Genomic DNA, 18,730 nt, shown 5'->3' on the forward strand with positions numbered 1-18,730 from the left:
ACTTCCTTTCTTGTACTGTTTGCTTCATAACGCTGCAAAGCACCCAGACTACTTCCACTACACTAGTAATAATGCTGCTCAATAAGCTATTTAAAAAACATTTATTTATGTATTTCAGTTTAAAGAAGTAAGTTTTTAAAAATGAATTAACCATGTATTTACAAAACGTGATTAAAAATCCCAATGAGGACAACCACAAAACAAAAAGCTGTGAAAGTAACAATAATTCAGAGTCCTGGGTTGGAGCAACCTGTAACTCAACGCTTCCTTCAGCCGGCTCTTTGGTTGTATTTCTGACCCCCCTGCTCTGAAACTTTTACATGTCATTCAGCATTAACGGCGCCTTCACAGCTGTGTAAAACAAACACTTGGACCGTTAGATTATAGAACATAAACCTAAACATTTAGTTTTATTGCTGCACAGCAGCAGCTAAAAGGAGCCACGTGTGGAGCAGTCTATGTTTGTAGAGAAGACGAGCTTCTGATGTTTGAGACGTCGCAGTCTTCACCTGGAAGGTAAGAGTGACCGAGCAGAGCTGCGAGCCCGGATTCAGACCACCTGCTGACATCACGCCTCGTTAGATTCGGCTGTTTGCACAGTCTGTGATGTCACACTGTGCAACCTGAGAGACAAAGTTCAGGGAGCAAAAGCCCTAGCTTTTTCAGCCTAAAGAGCAAGATCTCCTCTGTCATCTGACCTTTGACCTGTGTCGATTGAGGGCCGTCTAAATCAAAAACAGCTTCTCTGTCATACATAGGAGTGACCTGAGATAAAGACAGCCGAGATTCGAGTTTATTAAAAGTTTTTAGTTACTTTAAAGAAATATAAAATATGCTTATAAAACTACGAGGGTTCGAATAAAACTACTTATAAACTCCCGAAGCATTTAATTAATACTTATACAGAAAATTAACCTTTAAATATCTGAGGTGTGATTTCAGTTTAACTACTGTAGATGTTTTCATTTCGAGGTTAGAGCGACTGGTTTAACTCTCATTCTTTCTGTCTTGTTTGTTTTTAAATGTCTCCAGTTCAGTCAGCAAACAGTAAAATAGTGCATAAGTGAGCATCAACCACATCATTTTCTGACTACTTTGAGTAAGCTTGCCTGGGCATGTGCAGCGATTTTGCAATCTTGGACTTTCCCTAATTTCTGTGATGTTCTGGCTTTTTGTCATCTGGGGACTTCCTCCGTCACCAGAGTCATGCTTGAGTCATGATTGCCCTCGTCTGTCCTCCTCATACTGAGTGACGCTCTCTGAGGATTGAGCTCTAATAGCTCACAGCTCCCCAATAAACATGTAATTTCATGTCCAGTTACTTATGACTCTCAGGTTTCTCTCCACAAGTTCCTTCTTATTATTGCGATGCTGGACGTCGACATTACTCGTGACCAAAATTTAAAAGAACGAGATTAGTGTATTTACAAGTAACCTTCAGACTGCTCTAAACACAGTTTTTGTTTCCTATTCTTGTATACATGATAAAGAGATCGGAGAAGCCCCACCCACCTGCTGTGCAGACCTTCTGTTTGTGAGTGGCAGCCAAACAGAGTAAAGTTATCTTAAAGGGAGAGGAGACCAATTTACTGCATCACAGCCCAGAAAATAAACATAAATAAGGACCTTTTTAAAACTTTGGATCATGAAAAGCTGCTCCAGTAGAGTCCAAGAGCAAAAACATGAGTTTGAACACAAACTGTAAGCAGAAGTGTAGCCAGAATGGGGTCGGTGGCACAGTGGTCATGTCCCAATGGGACTCTTTTGGGCAGAACCTGGACGGCACCCATGGCTCCAGGCTGAGGTCTTGGACTTTTTCTTAATAAGTTTGCTTAAATCACCATCAGACTGACCTTGAGAGACCTTACCAAGCAAGCGCTGCCACGACAGCACAGCTCCTCATGCGCCATACCATTTATTTTTATTTTGTAGATATTGGAGATAATAAAATATAATAATAATCTCTATCTATGGTGCAGTAATATTATACATAAAGCTACAGAGCAGTGTGAATAATCAAATCATTTCATTTTACTCAAAGTAGTCACAAATCAGAACTTCTCCTGGTTGACTCCAAATTATCGCTATCCAACTGTTTTTCTGTTACTATCAATAACTCGTCAGTTTCAATCTGTTTGGCGTCATTCTTGACAGTACATTATCCTTTGACTCGCACATCAATGATGTCACTCGCTCAGCATATTTGCAACTCTGTTACATCAATCGCCTCCGCTCCTTCCTCACTCAGCATGCCGCTGTCATTCTCGTCCATGTAACTCACTCTTATTTGGCCTGCCACAAAAATCCATCAATAAGCTTCAACGTGTCCATAACTCTGCTGCCCGTATTATTACTAGGACTCCCTCTACCACCGCATCACCCCTACCCCCTATGGCTCCCAGTTAAACTTTACATTAATTTTAAAATACTTCTTTATACATTTAAGGCCATTCATTCTCTCTCCCCACCATACCTTTCTGATTTGGTACAGATCTCCATCCCATCCCGGTGCCTCAGATCCTCCTCGTCTTGTCTTCTTTCTGTTCCTTCTTTTTGTCTTACTACCATGGGGGGCAGGGCTTTTAGTCGCTCTGCCCCCTGACCTCGGAAACATCCCTTCATTCCCTCTTTTTAAGTCCACCCTCAAAACCCACCTGTTCAAGATGCCTACTCTATATAACTTCTCCATGCTCTTAAACTTTATTTTATTATTGTGTTTATTTCCTGTTTTTATGCCTGTCTTATTTGCTCTGTGCAGTGTCCTTGGGTGTTTTGAAAGGTAACTTTAAATAAAATGTATTATTATTATTATTTCAGCTACAACATTAAAGTAATATAGACATCAATTAATCAGTAATTGGGGGGGGGGTCCTCAGTAACCCTAACCGGGCAGGGCGAAGTGGTCCAGCTTTTTCTTCATAGAGGGTCTTTTGAACCACACACAGAACCAGTTTACCTTGGAAGACGCCAAACAGAGAAACGATTGCAAACTTGTCCACCATGATACATTTTTTATCAAATATTCTGAATTCCTGTGGAGGGAGCGGCGTTTACCTATTCTCGGTCCCCAACCCGTCCCACGGCATACGCCCCTGCCTTAAGGACAATATTTCTGCTTCACGCAGTTGGATGTCCACACCACCAGGCCAGAGGGGTGATAACAAAAGTCCAATGCTTTCAGGTTGAGGGCTAAAATCGAACCCATGATGACGTGATGGTGTTGTGGGTGAGTTTCAGAGTACAAGAGTCTCATTGTTAAAGTTTAAATAAGTTGTGTACCAACAACACAAACTCTCACAAAGTGTACTCAAAATAAATAAAGGGCTTCGTCTGTTTGGATCAAAGGTAAACTGATCAGAAAACTCACATCTCGTGACCTCCCGTTAACCTCCATGCGGGTAAAAACCCCGCTCTCTTATTGGCTGATGGTCGACCTGCAGACAGGTGAGGATGGCAGCTCGTGCTGACATGCTGCTGCTGCTGCTGCTGAGTGGTTCGGTTCTGCTCGGACTCTCCGCCGGTCCCGGACACTCCTCTTCCTCCTCGGCTCCGGATTCTGAGCGCGGCAGGATGGAGCTGCGGCGCGTGCGCACCCTCGCGGCTCAGTCCCGGTACGGAGAGTGTTGGGCGCGAGCTCTGGAGCACCTGGACGCGAGCTGCAGGGACTTGACGTCGGAGAGCCAGAGCTTGATCGCGCTGCGGTTCACCCACTGTCACCTGAGCAGGTAACAACTGGAAAAACAGGTGTTTCCTCGCGCTGCTGTCCTGCACTGCGAGCCTTTATTAAATAATCCCGATCAAAATCATATTTTTGATTAGATTGCATTTAAAAGAAGCAGCTGGTGTTTGTAGCACTCTGCTATTTTCTGGGTTTGTATCTCCTATTCGCATTCGTTTACTTCCATCATGTGGCCGATTCAAGAGCTGCAGTACAGCTGGAAGAAAAAAAAACGAGGGAAATCCCAGAACCGCTTTTAAATATTCTAAATCTGTAAATATCCTAAATTTTTATTTCTTCCCAACAGGCTAAATTTCTCTGTAAAGGGGGAGTACATATGTACTTTGATATGTTTGGATCTTTAGTTTGGGGTTCCTGGGTTCACTCGCTACTTCAAATTGTTTTAAGGTGGAAGCCTAAACCTAAACCTCACCTCAGTGACTAACCCAACCACCACTATCATTTAAAGCTGAGGCATCAGTTTGCTCAAACCGTGGGTGTGTTACCAATGACCTGGCAGATGTTAAGAGGTAAACTTTTTCCTTTTATAAAGAAATCAGAGACGTCTGTGCCCCAAAGGCCACAACCACTTCAAAAAGTATACCCCCTTGTCTTTATTTTGATCTTCTATAACATCAGACATCAAAGTGCTTCACAGGTGATGAGTCTTTCATGAATGATCAGTTTGGACTCAAAGTTTCAGTTTGTCAGATGGCATCATCTCCTTTCCTCTGATAAAAGATAGTCCATTGTATCCTCTGCTAAAGGAAGTAATGTAGGAGGCATCGAGTCACCTTTCCTTACAGGTTTAAACCAGCTGTCATCATGGCTGCCTCGCAGATACTTCAGTTTAACCATAACCTGTGTCTGTCCATCTGTCAGCTCAGGCAGGGATTTCCCAGCATGCCCTGAGGGGTCAGAGGTCAGCAGATGTACAGCTGGCATGGACACAGTGGCGTTTAACAGCTACACAGAGTTCTTCACACACACTCACTCCATGTGCCACTTCCTGCAGTCTGAGGCCTGGCAGCGCCAAGCAGAAAACACCATTTACAGGTGAGCAAGCACAGATGACATCATGCTGAGGTGAGGAAGTGCATGTGTGTGTAACAGATGTGTGTGCGTGTGTGTCAGGCTGACTGAGAGCTCGGCAGGTGTAGCCGAGCAGCTTCAGTCCACCAGGCTGATGGCTGAGGACCTGATCGAGGCCCAGAGTGCTGCCTTGCAGGCGCAGAAGGCGATCCTGTCCAATGGCGAGGAGCTCAGAGTCACACTCAGAGACTCAACACGGGGTAAACGCACACTGATGGCCTGAGACACACAGACACCTCTTCGAAATGTTTCAAGCACCTGAAAGACTCACTTCCTCCGCCTCTCTCCACCTGTCCCCTGCTCAGGTCTGCGGTCGGTGTTCTCAGAGCTCAGCAGCACCTCGAGGGAGCAGCAGGTGGCGCTGTCCGAACTCTTCAACAGAGTTTCCTTTTTGCAGAGTTTCCTTCTGATGGAAACTCGCAGCCTGAGCTCCTGCTGCTACAACGCCGCTGCCCTCTGCACCTCCTTCCTCATCACCTCCACCCCACGCTCCTCCAGAGCCAGGTAACGCCACCTCCCTTCCCCGCCTTTGCACAGAGCTGGGTTTTAACGTGTAACTGATAGTGTGTGTGTGTGTGTGTGTGTGTGTGTTTAGGTTGGTGTTGTTGAGTTTAGTATGTTTGAATTTCTACCTGGAGAGAAAGATCTACCAGTTTGTGCTGAGCTCTGATAATCCTGAGCACCAACACATGGTCAGTATGCTCACCTGAGCTTCACCTGATGCTTTAACCTTTGACATGATGCACACATTCATCACTCTTTCCTGCGTTCAGGAGCTGCTCACTGTGTACGTGAGTGCGTTGAGGCGATTCATGGTGTGTGTTGGAGTGTGTGTTCTGCTGGTGGTGTGTGTGCGCTACAGGGACCCGGTGCAGCAGAGTCTGCAGGTGCTGCAGCAGCTCAGAGAGACTCAGAGGAGTCTGCAGGAGGCGCTGCAGCATGCAGGTGAGTTCAGCCAGCAGGCAGACACTTGGGAAAACTGTAGACTGTATACAAAAGATGGAAGTAGGCACTATGAAGGCCACCCAGGTTATTTCTGTGATTTCTTTATGAATGCATAACGGGACGTTGAGATCCAAAAAAGCCAACATGGTGGTGCTCGATTAGCTGTTGGTGGTGTCACAGTGGATGTCTTCAACTGGTTGGAGGTTTTCATAGATTCCAGTGAGTTTGATTGGCGCAGATAATTTACTGAAGAGAAAACTTTGTCTGCAGAGAGTTTAGGGGAGCGACGGAGGACGGCAGAGGACGATCAGCTTCCTGTGAAGGTGAGAACATCAGGAGACAGTTCAGGTGTACACGCCTGCTAGCAGAGGAGAGGTTACGCTCTGAGTCCGTTCCACTGGTTCCAGATCAGCTGTGTCGTGTTTTCCAGATGAGATCAGAGAGCAGAAGAAGAGAGGAGATGCTGAGGAGGAAGGAGGAAAGAAGAGAAGAGGAAGACAGGGAGGACATATATCCCACCACCGGTGGCTCAGACCCATCGAACCTCTCGCACTTCGGTCAGTAGTTGTTGATCCATCCATCCATCCATCCATCCATCCATCCATCCATCTGCCAAAGGGCGAGAAAGTTGTCTTTGTCTGTGTTGTGTCAGGACTGAATCTGATTGCAGTTGGATTTGCAGTCTGCACACTCACAGAGGAAGGAAAATGGTTAATAAGTTCCGACTTTGTTCTTGGCCATTGTAGCATTGGTTCAGGCTCAGCTGATACACATCCAGCTGGCAGACGTCACATAAAGTGTGCCATTTAAGCTCCTCTGCAATCCTTCTGGTTTGCAAATACTGATGCAACAAAAGAATAAAATAACTCTAGTGTCACTGTAACGTGTACAGTGAAATTAAGTGCAATCAGGAGCGCAATGATCACTCGCAGCAATAATAAAAATGGTGTATAAATGATATTAAACTATATAAGAGATAAAGACAAAGGAGACAAACTATCTTTCTCCATTCTCCCAAATTACACAACTCGTTTAGTGCAAAGAGCACATTCATGAGGACACTTCAACACTGTCTGATGCTAACAGTGAGATTGATCCTTTATCATGTTATTATGTTGAATTTGTGTTTTTCCGACAGCAGTAACTACGCAGGTTCCTCCAGAGTAGCGAGAGGACGTCCAGTGTCAATGATGTCCCTTTTTCTGTCCCACGGGAAAAGCACACACAGAACAGTATGTTTTAAATCTCTCGGCCTCTGGAAGATGTAGCGTCTCTGCGATGCCTTCTTAAACAGCTCTGTGGTGTTTCTGGCCCAGCTCAGGTCGTCCTTGATCTAAACTCCCAGAAACTGGAAGTCTGTGACCCTCTCCACGGAGTTCCTGCTCGTTATTAAAGGCTTAATTATTGATTTATTTCATCCTGAAGTCGATGATCAGCTCTTTTGCCTGGGAGGTGTTCAGGAGCAAGTTGTTATCTCTGCACCACTGACTCTGTCTTCTGTTTATATCAAGAACAAAACTACTCGATTTATTAGCTGTTTGAAGTTGCGCTGTGGCTGTTGTGGCTCTTTGGTGTTGAAGCTTCTGTGTCTAAAACAGTGATGCGGGTGTGGATGTGCCTAAAACCATCCTTCTTGATGACCAGCAGGGGGCGAAATAACTCAGAAGTTGTATTGAAGTCTGTGTGAAAGTGAACCTAGAGTCAGTTTAAGCTGAGTTTATCGTAACTGCTTTTGGTGTTACGTATGTCAGCTGTGACATCTCAATAATCTATAATTAAAGAGTTAGTTTAGTCAATTAGCTTCAAACTTAAACAGTTTGAGTTTAATTAGCGAGATGCAGATGTGGCACAGCTGTCCACATGGTTTCTTCTTCTACGTCTTTTTGTGCTGCAGGTTGGAGCAGCGACAGCATCCTCAGCAGCACCGAGAACGCCTCATCAGCCGACTCCACCCTCAGGAACGGTTCCCACAACGCCTCAGTGCGTCAGAGTCCAGGCAGGCGTCCTCGTCGCTCATCCTCTCGCCGTCCTCGGTCTCCCCCCTCCTCCCCGCTGGTGTACAGCATCCTGGTGGAGGACAAACAGGTAGGGAGGGCTGATTATCGAGTATTGATCTGTAGGGTTAAACAACCAAAATTCTTCAAAGCTAAATATTGATTCTGTAAACCCGGAAACTCACAGAGGCAAACACGGACTGGGAAATATCGACGAGCTGTGAATCTGATCGATTAGAAACCAGAGTTTATGTCGCGTTTTATTTTCTCTTAAACATGACATCAACTATCAGAATATTATGTTCACGTTCTGTGGGCCTGATTTGACTATTCTTATTCATTTTTTGATGTTTAGTGTTTTTACATTTTCTTTGGAAAAACATTTTGTTTTTGGACATTTTAGGAATATTGTGTGATGTAAACATTAGAAACATGATTTCCCTCCTTGTTGTGATGCTGACCTCTGCTCTCGCGTCTCTTCTCCTGTCCGTCCTCCTCTTCATCACCACCCTGATGTTCAGCCTCGTTACAGCCTGAGGAGCAGAAGGTCGGACATTCACTGACTCATCATTTATGTTCTCATTTTTCTACTGGAAACATAATTTTACTTATTTTTTTGTTTTTGTCTGTTTTCGTAAATTTAAATAAAATGTTTTTAGATTTAAAACAAAAAAACATCTCAAAGTGATGAGATGTAAAATGTCTGTTTTTGAAATGTTTTCTGAGATGAAGCTGATTGGAGTTTACGGCACACACGTTGTTTTTTGTTTTTTGTTTTAGTGCATGTAAAAAATTGGCAAAGGTAGTTTCTGGTACGAAGGTTGTGTTGAACTTCAGAGTTTTGATAAACTCACATGTTGTGTCCCAAATCACATACTTTGTTACTTGTATTCACCGCTCTGAGTGCTTAAGTGCATCCAAACTGTCAAGTATGGCTACAGTTGCAGGAGCAACAGTCTAAGCTGAGGAGCCGAGACCTCGCTCCTCCCAGCCGTCTCCTCCAGCTCGTCTGAGGGGACAGTGAGGTGTTCACAAGGCAGCCGAGAGATCTAATCTCTCAGCGCGTCCTGGGTCCGCAACAGAGACACCTCACCCCCCGATCCCCATTAGGACATGTCTGGAATACCTCACCTGGGTGGCGCCTCGGAGGATTCTCAAACCACCTCATCTGGCTGCTGGCAGCTCTACTCTTCCTCTCCTGAACGAGCTCCTCATCTAGTCTCTAAGGTAGATGAGAGGGAAATCCACAGCTTTGTGATACTGCACTCATAACAGTAAAAAAACACTTGGTGTGGAGTGCAGTACCTTAGCCAACATGGTAAACCGGCAGAAACAGAAGCAATTTTCATCTGGTAATACCAAACCAGCCAAGAGATGATCTCTTCAGTGTGTCCTGGCTGTGTGTCATTCACACGCTGCACCAGCATCCATACAGAGACACAGTAACAGCTACTGTTGGTCACACAAGAGAACCCCTGACATTACCCGGGCATAGTTTAGAGTGAATGGACATCATAGGGTGATCCACTTTCTTCTGGCAATTTTCATGGAGATGGTCAGTGGTTTGACTCCACATGCACGACACTGATGATGAAACCCATGTGTGTGCATGATGGGTAAAAAGCACTTAAAGCTTCAAGTTCCCAGTTAAGAGTCCAAAAAGACCAGATTCAGTCCTTTCAAGTGACGGGAGCTAAAACAGAGGCTTTCAGACGGAGCATGAGAAAAGAGGCCAGAGCAGCATATGCTGCGGAAAGCTGAGCAAGCAAAATAATAAGCAGGATATTTAAATATGTCAGCATGTCCCACCAGGTGGCAGCAGATCTTTGCTCTGCCTGAAGAAAATGTTTTGACATGTTGGGAGTCTGCTCCCGTCTGTGGACGGATCTTAAAACCACTGAAATGTGACCTTTGTTACGATCTCAGACTGAGGCTCCGAGCGCAGCAGGGACATGTGGAATGAAGGGTTGGAGCCCCCTGGTGGTTGAAAGCTGCTGCTCACATCATCCTGAAACTTGAATCTGTGCTTCTGTTAGAAAGAGAAAAAGCAGAGTCATGAGTGGTGGAGAGTAAGTGGAGCTCAGACTCTGGTGTTGGTAAAGGGGAAAAATTTAAAATATCCTGCTGGAATTTTTCTCCAAAGTTTTCCTTTTGCTTCAAATTTCAGCCTCAGAAAACAGAGAAAATGAGAACCAGACCACAGGGAGAGGAGAGAGGGAGGAGGGGAGCTGCTCTGGGATCAGATGTCTGGACGGAGGAGGAGGAGGAGGAGTTGTGGTGTCGGTCTGCAGCTCAGATCAGACTTTCACACAAAAGCCTGGAGCTGCCGAGAGACGGCCAACCGACAGCCAGTCTGTCTGTCTGTCTGTTTGGACAAACTGACGCTGAAGAGAAAGAGCAAAAAGTCTTCAGAGGGAGTCAAACCGAAGCAGCAGGAGGAGCAGAAATCAGAAAAAGTGGAGGCACTCGAGCAGGAGGAGAGCTGAGTCTGCACATTCTGCTCTAAAGCTCCTACAGACGTGTTTGATTTCAGGTTTCTGGATCCTCAAAAGTTGTTCCTCAGCTTTATCTCGGAGGAGCTGGACTGACAGAAACCCTCAGTCGGCACACCCGGGGAAGGTTTTTAATCTGAAAACCACATCAGCCGGATTCCTCTGATTGTTTCTGCGGATACGTGACGTGGAGATGGAGGCACGGAGACTGGTAACGTTTAGATTCCTGAAAGAGTGACAAAGAGGAAAAGATGGGAGCGAGAGGGGGAGGATGAAGGAGGGTGAGACATTTTTGACCTCCACATGGCTTCAGCCAGAGAGTGAACCACCAGAGAGTGAACCACCAGAGAGTCGCAGCTGAAGTTCATTTTCCTGAATGGAGAAAAGAGTGAAGCAGATAACCGATGCCGAGTGCGCCTGTGTGGATTTCTCTGAGAGCAAAACTGACTCTGAACAAGCAGAAAGTGACTGATTCAAAAACAAACACTCATATTTTAAAATAAAAAGAGAAAAGAGAAGGAAAAATCTCATGAGTGGAGAATGAACTGAATAAACCCTGACCTGCGTACAGGTGTGCAGTGACGTACCTGTGCAGGCATGCAGCTGAACCGACCTCGCAGCACTCTGCTCAGCCTCCCTGCTCCTCCTGCTCCCTCCTTCTCCAGTCAGTTCAGCACCATGAGGTTCTCCTACCACCTCAACACGCCACCACATGGCAGCCGCAGCGCCACCTGCAGGACAGGTGAGTGCACTGCAGCTTTTGTGTATTTGTTTAAAGGCACTTACTGTGAATGTATGTGTTTTTAAAATGTTTGAAAGCTTCCAGATTTAACCACAGCTCTGTCTGCATGTTGTGTTATTGAGCAATGAGCTGAAGTTAAACTAGGGCTGGGCTGTACTTTCATGTAATGCCAGACTGTACCACAAGATGGTGCAGCGATTCACCATAACCTTTAAAGGTGAGTCATCATAAACATTGTTTAAAGTGGCAGCGTGGGAAATGCCAAAGCCTCTTAAGGAAATGGAGGAAAAAGTAAAAAGAAATGTCAAAAGAATAGAAGGGGGGAAAAAAACAACACATCTGTAAACACATCTGGTAAAATGCTGCCCCCTGGAGGTTAATCTTATTTGACGCATTCTGCAGAGGGTAATTACAAAAAGTGCCTTTAACTCAGCAGAAATTGCACATTTTTATAGGGATGGTGTCAGCAGCTGGTTCCGAGAAGATAAAATATCTGGAATTTTTAAAGTGCTGTGCAGAAGTCTTGCGTCGGCCTCATTTCTTCACATTTTGCTTCCAGTGAGCCAAAATTTCTTCCTTGTAGTTTAAAAAAAGTGGTTCTGAACAGTACTTCTCCAGGCTTTCTGAAAGTATTTAAAACTTTTTCCTTTGGACTTTCTCAGTTATTTGCAGTCGGATCCTTGTACCTGACCAGTTTCAGAGGCTGTTTGTTTGTGGAACCACTTAACACTGACCTGTGACTCATTCAAGCATAAAAAGTCACCAATTCAATGGACGAACCAGTGATGTGTCTACACATCAGCATTGTTGGGATCATTACTCAAGCCATTATACATTACTTATTACTTTTCTTAAAAGTAATGCAGTACTTTAATTACTCACTGGGGAAAGTAATTTGTTACATTACTTTCCAGTTTCTCTGTAAAATGACCTGAATTGTGTCATAATCAGTACTTAACAATATAAACCTTTGGCTGCCGTCACGTGTCCTAATAAGGACACGCATAAGCGCTTCCTCTTAGTATTTAGGTATGAATGCAAAGCAAAGATGAAAACCTTCACAAAGAAACTTAGATGAGATCGCCATGGTGATTCTCCTGTAGAAACATTAACAGGTACAAACGGACTCTGCAGACTGACTCCTCATCAGTTTGTTACCTGTTGAAGTTCAGGGTCTGGCTCCAGCACATTACACCAAATTCTGGAAATTTTTGAAATATTTTTCTCTGCCTGTCACAAGAACACAGTTTGTTTGCATTTCTTTAGTTACATTTATTAAAAAACCCCCAAAGATAACACATCTGAGAGGCACAAAATAATATTTTTGCACCAACAAGGTGATTCACAAAGCGCTAAATTACCATGGCGTCCTTAGTGTTTGGTGGGGCTTCTGCTCCTGAGATGACCATATTAGGTATATGTCATCTCTGTGACATCACACAGGTCTGCCGTCAGAAGCCTGAGTGTTTGTCTCTTTGTCATTTAAACTTGAGCCATGGCTGTAGAGACTCACTGAATGGCCACTGAAAGCAGGATGAGTTTATTTAACCTTCATCGCTGCTGCCCGCAGTGAAAGTTACAGTCATGGTGGTGATTGGTGCGATGCTGCGGCTGGTCTCTGCAGCTCCATGTCCTGCCTCTACTTTCATTTTTCTGCTCGTCTGTTTAAACAAACAGAAACATAAAAGCTCTAATCTCTGAGCAGCAAAAGTATGACAGTTTGCTTTTATTTTTAAACATAAAGCAGCACACTCTGAAAGCCGTCACAATTAAATATCCATCATATGTTGTAGATCATCCATCCATCCATCTATTTTCTGCCATTTATCCGGGTACGGGCAGCAGTCTAATGGGGAAGCCCAGACTTCCTTCACCCCTGCCACCTCTTCCAGCTCATCCGGTGGGACACAGAGTTATTCCCAAACCAGCAGAGAGACATAATCTCTCCAGCATGTCCTGGGTCTGCCCCAGCCTCCATGTGGGAGGCGTCCAGGAACTAGCTTATATTCTGTGCAGTTATACTGTCCTGCAGCTGGTGCAACATTTATAGTTCAGTATTTTTATTTTATACTTATCTGTGTTTTCCTTGTCATGCACCATGTGAAGTTTTTCGGACAGTCTCGCAACAGAATCTGTTTCTGCATACGAATCTTCATGTATCTGGTCTGATATGAGCTGATTAACAATATTCTGGGTTAGGCATAGAGCTGGGCGATAGAACGATAACGATATGTATCGCGATATAACTTTTACTCGATAGAGAAATTAAGCTATCGCGATAGACCTCGCCGCTCTTGTTCTCTTAAAAAAAAAAAAAAAAAAAAAAAAAAAAAAGGTCAGCCGATCCAAATTCAGTAGCGCAGAGCCGAACCAATCACAGCCGCAGCGTCACGTCGCGTGACTTGTTACGTACAGCACAAGTGCCAAGCCGCACGTGTGTTTGTTTGGGAAGCAGCCAGCGGGTAATGGAGCCAGCGCATAATGGAGGAAATGAGTGTGCCGACTAGAAAAATCAACCGAGCGTGACCGAAGAGAAAACAGATGATGGTTCCAATGGCGGAGAGATTGTCGAACGGAAGAGCCATAGAAGTTCCGTAGTGTGAAGGTATTTCGGCTATTTCAAGTCTGACAAAAAACAGAGTAGCGTGCACTGGAAATTGTGCCGAAAGCAAGTCTGGAAATACAATAAACTGGTGCATGCGTCACACTGTGCGCCACGTTATTGTTTCGGTGAAATGAATTTCTACAATACTGTTACTGTTAATTCTACTCTCTGCAGTGTTTAAATGCTTACATATACACACAGTTACTGTCCGTCCACACATACGACTCGGTTCTGCTTCTATGCCCCAGCTTTGTTTACTTTTTCCCACCGAGGCTTCTAGACTTCTGATTGGCCAACATTTCTGCACGGTTAGGAATCTAGCGCCACCTGCTGCTTTGGCATGTTCATAGCAGCGTTTTCCTTCATTTCTACCTTTATGTGTGGACGGGATTATTTTTTAAAACGAAAACGGAAAATCTCAGTTTTCAAAAATACCCGTGTACGCGTGGACGTAGCCTCAGTCTCTGACTGGAAGCGCTAATTCGTCATTCGGCTTTTGTCAGACTAAAGTAACTGTTAAAACTGTTTGAAAAGCTCAGCTATACAACAAGGAGAGATTGAGAATTTCCTTTTAGTTCTCAGTTTATTTGATATTGACAAAAGTTAGTCAGTTTTGTCTGTTCTTCTGTAAAACAAACTAAGATTTATTTTTAGAATTAATATTTTGTTTCTAAGTGGAATTGACAATTTAGTCTGTTTCATTTGTTCTATTTTGAAACTTAAACGCTTTAGCGGCTGTCTTTTGTGTAGTTTGCAATATTTGCCTTTATTTATCTGAAAAAGTCTCATGTTCCTTAAGTACATCTACCCTGTTGAACTTATTATGGGAAATAAATATTTAAAAACAAGCTGCTGATTATTTCACATTTTACTTGTGAGCAACGGCACATTTAAATCTTACAAATATAGTTATTTGGCTTATATCGTGATAGATATCGTTATCGCCTGAAATGAAAAAAACATATCGTGATATGAAAAAATCTCATATCGCCCAGCTCTAGTTAGGCGTTAAACCCACGTGGTTAGGTTAGAGAAATATCATGTTTTGGGTTAAAATACAACTGTTGCCACACTATGCAAAGCGATCCGTATCCAGTGAGCCGCTCTGCACTCTCTGGCGGGTCGTTCTGGTGCCCAGACCGCACAGCCTGAGAGAGGGGGTCTCTCTCAGGCTGTGTTTGCTTTGCTGCCTCGTTATCTGGGAGCTGATTTGATTGTATTATTGATTGTTTGCTTTATGAAACTTGCCCACGAACAACCGACCAAAGCAGCATGTGGTTCGTGCTCAGGTCTTTGGGATTCCAGAGGTTTGTGGCTGAAGGTCAGAGAGACATAGTTCATTACATTAGACTCAATCTAATTAAACGTGACGCTCGCTCGCTCTCTGGTGAAGCTGAGGTCAGACAGGTCACATGACACCTCCACGTTTAGCTTCAGTGGTTGAAAGCTGTCATGTGGTGCTGTTTGTAGAATAATTCAATCAGGGGAACAGAACCACAGCAGCTCGGCGTGTCAACTGTTTTCTGTATCGCTCTGAGGACACGGGGTCCAGTCCTTAATCTGGGCCTCTCCTGAGAGTTCAGGCCTGACTTTGGGGGGTTAGAGCCAGGTTCAGGCTTAGTGGGATGACTGAGAGTCCACACAAAGATGGGAAGTATCCTAAGGGTTCCCACAGGTCCAGATCCGGTCTGATGAACCCCGTTTAGGGTCCCAGAGTTGCTGCAGTAGCTGTTGCAGAGCTAATGCGGAACTCATTGCTAAAGTAATGACTCATTCTGCTGTCAGACGATCATGAGAGATTTTCCCAGCAGTGGTGAAGGGATGCAGCAGCTGCACTCTGAGGGAATACTTCATGTTTAGAGCACAACATCTGCAGAAACTTGCATGAATCAAACAAACCTGCTGTTGCAATCTGGAGTTGTGGCTGCGCTTTTATTTTCCTAAATGAATTTACGTGTGTCACTGCAAACGCGGTTGAAACAGCAGCGTTATGTCTGTGAAAGGTGGTCGCAGCGTGGTGGCGAAATCTGAACCGTGGAGGATGTTTGACGTTTTCACGTAGAAGGTCAAATCATCTCTTACTAAGTGAGAAATCTCTGTCAGATCATTGGTTACAGTGTACACAGACATTGATGTACATGTAAAGAATAATTCGTTGCGTGGACTGTGACAACTATCACCTTCCTTTGATGTCACGAAAACCATGAAAGAGTTCTCAAACACAAAGTTTTTGTTTCTGGAAATGTTTCTACAGACAAACACATCCGAGAAGTACGTCAAGCAGATACTGACTCTAAGTTTTTAACGAAATTCTTTTAACCGTCTATCTAACGAAGACCGCCAGCTGATGGTTATTTAATGTTGAAATGCATGCTGGGTATGAGGCAGCAATAAGACGGCTAGGTCCCAGCAGAACTTTCAAGAAGAGGACTGGACGCAATGATGGACCTCCTGATAGTGATACTGTGAGACAGTTAAAATACTTGGAGCTGTAATCAGTGAGGAAATCACTAGATCAGCTGAAGATGACACGGAAAGATTACACGATTTCAGCAAAGTGTCATCTCCATCTCATCTTATCCTTTCAAACTCTGGACCTGCGCATCACAACTTCCTGTATGATCATTCGCATCTCAAACGCATCACAAACCAGAAGCAGTCTGAGAGCGCAACCCTCCGCCAGTGCAGCTAACGCCAGTATATACTTTTAATGGAATAGGGTTATATTTTTTTAAATGTAATCTAACCCAGCGGTCCCCAAACCAACACGGAATATGTCAGACAATATTTTCACAGACTGGCCTTAAAGATGTTGTGATCGTGGCTCAAGAGTTGGGAGTTCGCCTTGTAATTGGAAGGTTGCCGGTTCGAGCCCCGGCTTGGACAATCTCGGTCGTTGTGTCCTTGGGCAAGACACTTCACCCGTTGCCTACTGGTGGTGGTCAGAGGGCCCGGTGACGCCAGTGTCCGGCTGCCTCGCCTCTGTCAGTGCGCCCCAGGGTGGCTGTGGCTACAATGTAGCTGCCATCACCAGTCATGATTTAATAATGATTTAATCATGACTAAAAACCCTGAAAACCATAAATTTCACACCGGAGCCTCAACTCTTGCAGCCAAACGACTAACAGACCGGTACCGGTCCGTGGCCCGAGGTTTGGGGACCGCTGGCCTAAGCAATGCAAACTGTATTATATTTGATATCAGCTTTTGGGAGTTTTTCAGATCTCTGCATTATCAATGTGATTTTTTTATTTATTTATTTTTTACTAAAAAACCCTGAAAAACTGAGGTCAAATATGATGTGATACTTTACATCTTCATGCAGTACTGTCTAATGATTGTTGGCTTTTCTCTGTATGTATTATTGTAGGGTTTACCTTACAATATAAAGCGCCTTGAGGTGACTGTTGTGATTTGGCGCTGTAGAAATAAATAAAATTGAATTGAAATGTTCACAATACAAAACAAACTTTTAACCATCATAGTTTCTAAGTTTTATGACTTTTTGTCCATTTCTGACCAATGAATCATGAAGTTGAGCTCGAAGACTTTGGTGTATGTGAGCCATATTTAATGGACTGATAACGCGACTCCGCTCTGCAGTCCACCAAAGTTGTTTTTTGTGGTGTTGTTGTAGTGTTGTATACCTGTTCACTATTATTATGTTTTAATTTGCGTGCAGCTCTCCTGCTCTTCCAGCGCTTTAGGCTTCGGCTCGTTGGGTTAGGTTTGGTTTTTGATTCCTGATTTTACTTTATCATTTTATTCATTTTGAGCTTCAGTTGTTGGATTTTAGATTTATTTATTATTCAGGAGTTATTTACTGTTCTACTGTTAGTTCTGAAGTTTTTATTAAGCTTCAGTTCTAGTTTATGCTTGTTGCTGTTTAGAGTTGCTTCTAACCTACTTTTCAGGGTTAGTTTTCTTTCATGTCCCGTGTTGGTTTTACTTCCTGTGTCTGATTACCTGATTGTCTTCTCCTGTTGTTACCCAACACTTCTTCTTGTATTCATAGTCCTTTCGTTCTTTTGCCAGAGCTTCTGTTTATGTCCAGTCCTCTGTATTCCTGAGTTTTATGTTTATTCTCTGGGTCATTTCGGGGGTTTTGGGGGCCGATTAAAACCTGTAACTTGTCTGAGAATATTCAAGGCTTTTAGTTCAGACTGAGCAGGCTGCCGTCTTTGCTCACACATCACATACGTCAGGCCTGATCTGCCAGTCACGGCAAAGAAATGAGCTTCAAAAGGAGAACAAAGTGTTTGTTCGTGTGTCTCCGAGGTTCATGTCACCACTCCTGTTCATTAGTCAAAGTGTTGAAGTTTGGCGTGAGCGAGCGAGACGGGAAACCACAGACAACGTGGCAGAGAAAGAGTGGCTGAGGGTCGCTATCCCCCCCCCTGTCTTTTCTGTAAAGTTGGATTCAAATAAGCATGAAAAAGGGAGCGAAGAGAACAGAGGAGGTCAGAGTAGCTGATCTGGTGCTTTTTCTGTGAAAGGTCTGTCAAAAAACAAACTTTCCTCAAACATTTGTAAATGTGGAATTTATAATTCATAAAAAAAGAAAAGTTACTGCTTTTACCGTCTGTGATGGTTTGTGTCTCAGACCACAAACGCACGTACGTTCCAGTGACGCTGCCATCTAGTGGCTCAAATAATGATGATAGGTGTAAAGTTAAAATGCTTGTCTGCAATGTTTGAGGGCCTTTTTAATACCAGGAACCAGCAAGACCTTCAAGGTACAAATGAAGTGTAAAGTCTAAAATGTTTGTCTGCATGGGTCTGAGTTTCCTTACTAGTGCACACATTTTCCTCTCAAGGTTTTTTTTTAATTATTGTTTTTAAACAGTCTCTAATTTTAGCGTGGGAAGCAGTGTGTGCCTCGTTTAGGCCTTCCTTACTTTGTGCCTTCGCCGCGGTTGTGAATGAGGCCCCTGCAGCTGATTTCCTCCATCAGCACGAGGATCAGTGGCGGCTGGAGAAGAGAAGCAGCTGATGTTACCTGCAGGCTTTAACGTGGACAGGAATAGTTCCTCCAGATATGAGGCTTTACACAGCAGACAGTGTTAGTGTCAGTATTACAGCTTGTGCGTGTTTAACATAGCTTAGTGCAAAGACTGGGAGCAGGAGGAAACTCCTAGCTTG

General features: G+C 44.1%; 2 protein-coding genes across 2 annotated transcripts in view; both read left to right on the forward strand.

Annotated features, from left to right (window-relative positions):
• The first annotated feature begins 3,120 nt into the window (after nucleotides 1-3,120).
• On the forward strand, nucleotides 3,121-10,376 carry LOC146645828 (uncharacterized). The gene is made up of 11 exons (XM_085394511.1): nucleotides 3,121-3,226; nucleotides 3,346-3,725; nucleotides 4,601-4,774; nucleotides 4,853-5,010; nucleotides 5,116-5,314; nucleotides 5,406-5,502; nucleotides 5,584-5,755; nucleotides 6,026-6,078; nucleotides 6,186-6,312; nucleotides 7,650-7,840; nucleotides 8,271-10,376. Exons 2-11 carry the CDS (start codon nucleotides 3,451-3,453, stop codon nucleotides 8,310-8,312), a joined length of 1,488 nt encoding a protein of 495 aa, XP_085250637.1. The 5' UTR covers nucleotides 3,121-3,226; nucleotides 3,346-3,450; the 3' UTR covers nucleotides 8,313-10,376.
• The window catches only part of fgd1 (FYVE, RhoGEF and PH domain containing 1), a 43,493-nt gene continuing 34,817 nt past the window's right edge, over nucleotides 10,055-18,730 (forward strand). The window contains exon 1 of the mRNA XM_085394509.1: nucleotides 10,055-10,983. Coding sequence (XP_085250635.1) covers nucleotides 10,839-10,983 — 145 coding nt within the window. The 5' untranslated portion in view covers nucleotides 10,055-10,838. The remainder of the gene's footprint in view (nucleotides 10,984-18,730) is intronic.

Source organism: Rhamphochromis longiceps, linkage group LG20, assembly GCF_057381845.1.
Source record: "Rhamphochromis longiceps isolate RC_006_pf linkage group LG20, R_longiceps_female_GT1.1, whole genome shotgun sequence".
Taxonomy (NCBI): domain Eukaryota; kingdom Metazoa; phylum Chordata; class Actinopteri; order Cichliformes; family Cichlidae; genus Rhamphochromis; species Rhamphochromis longiceps.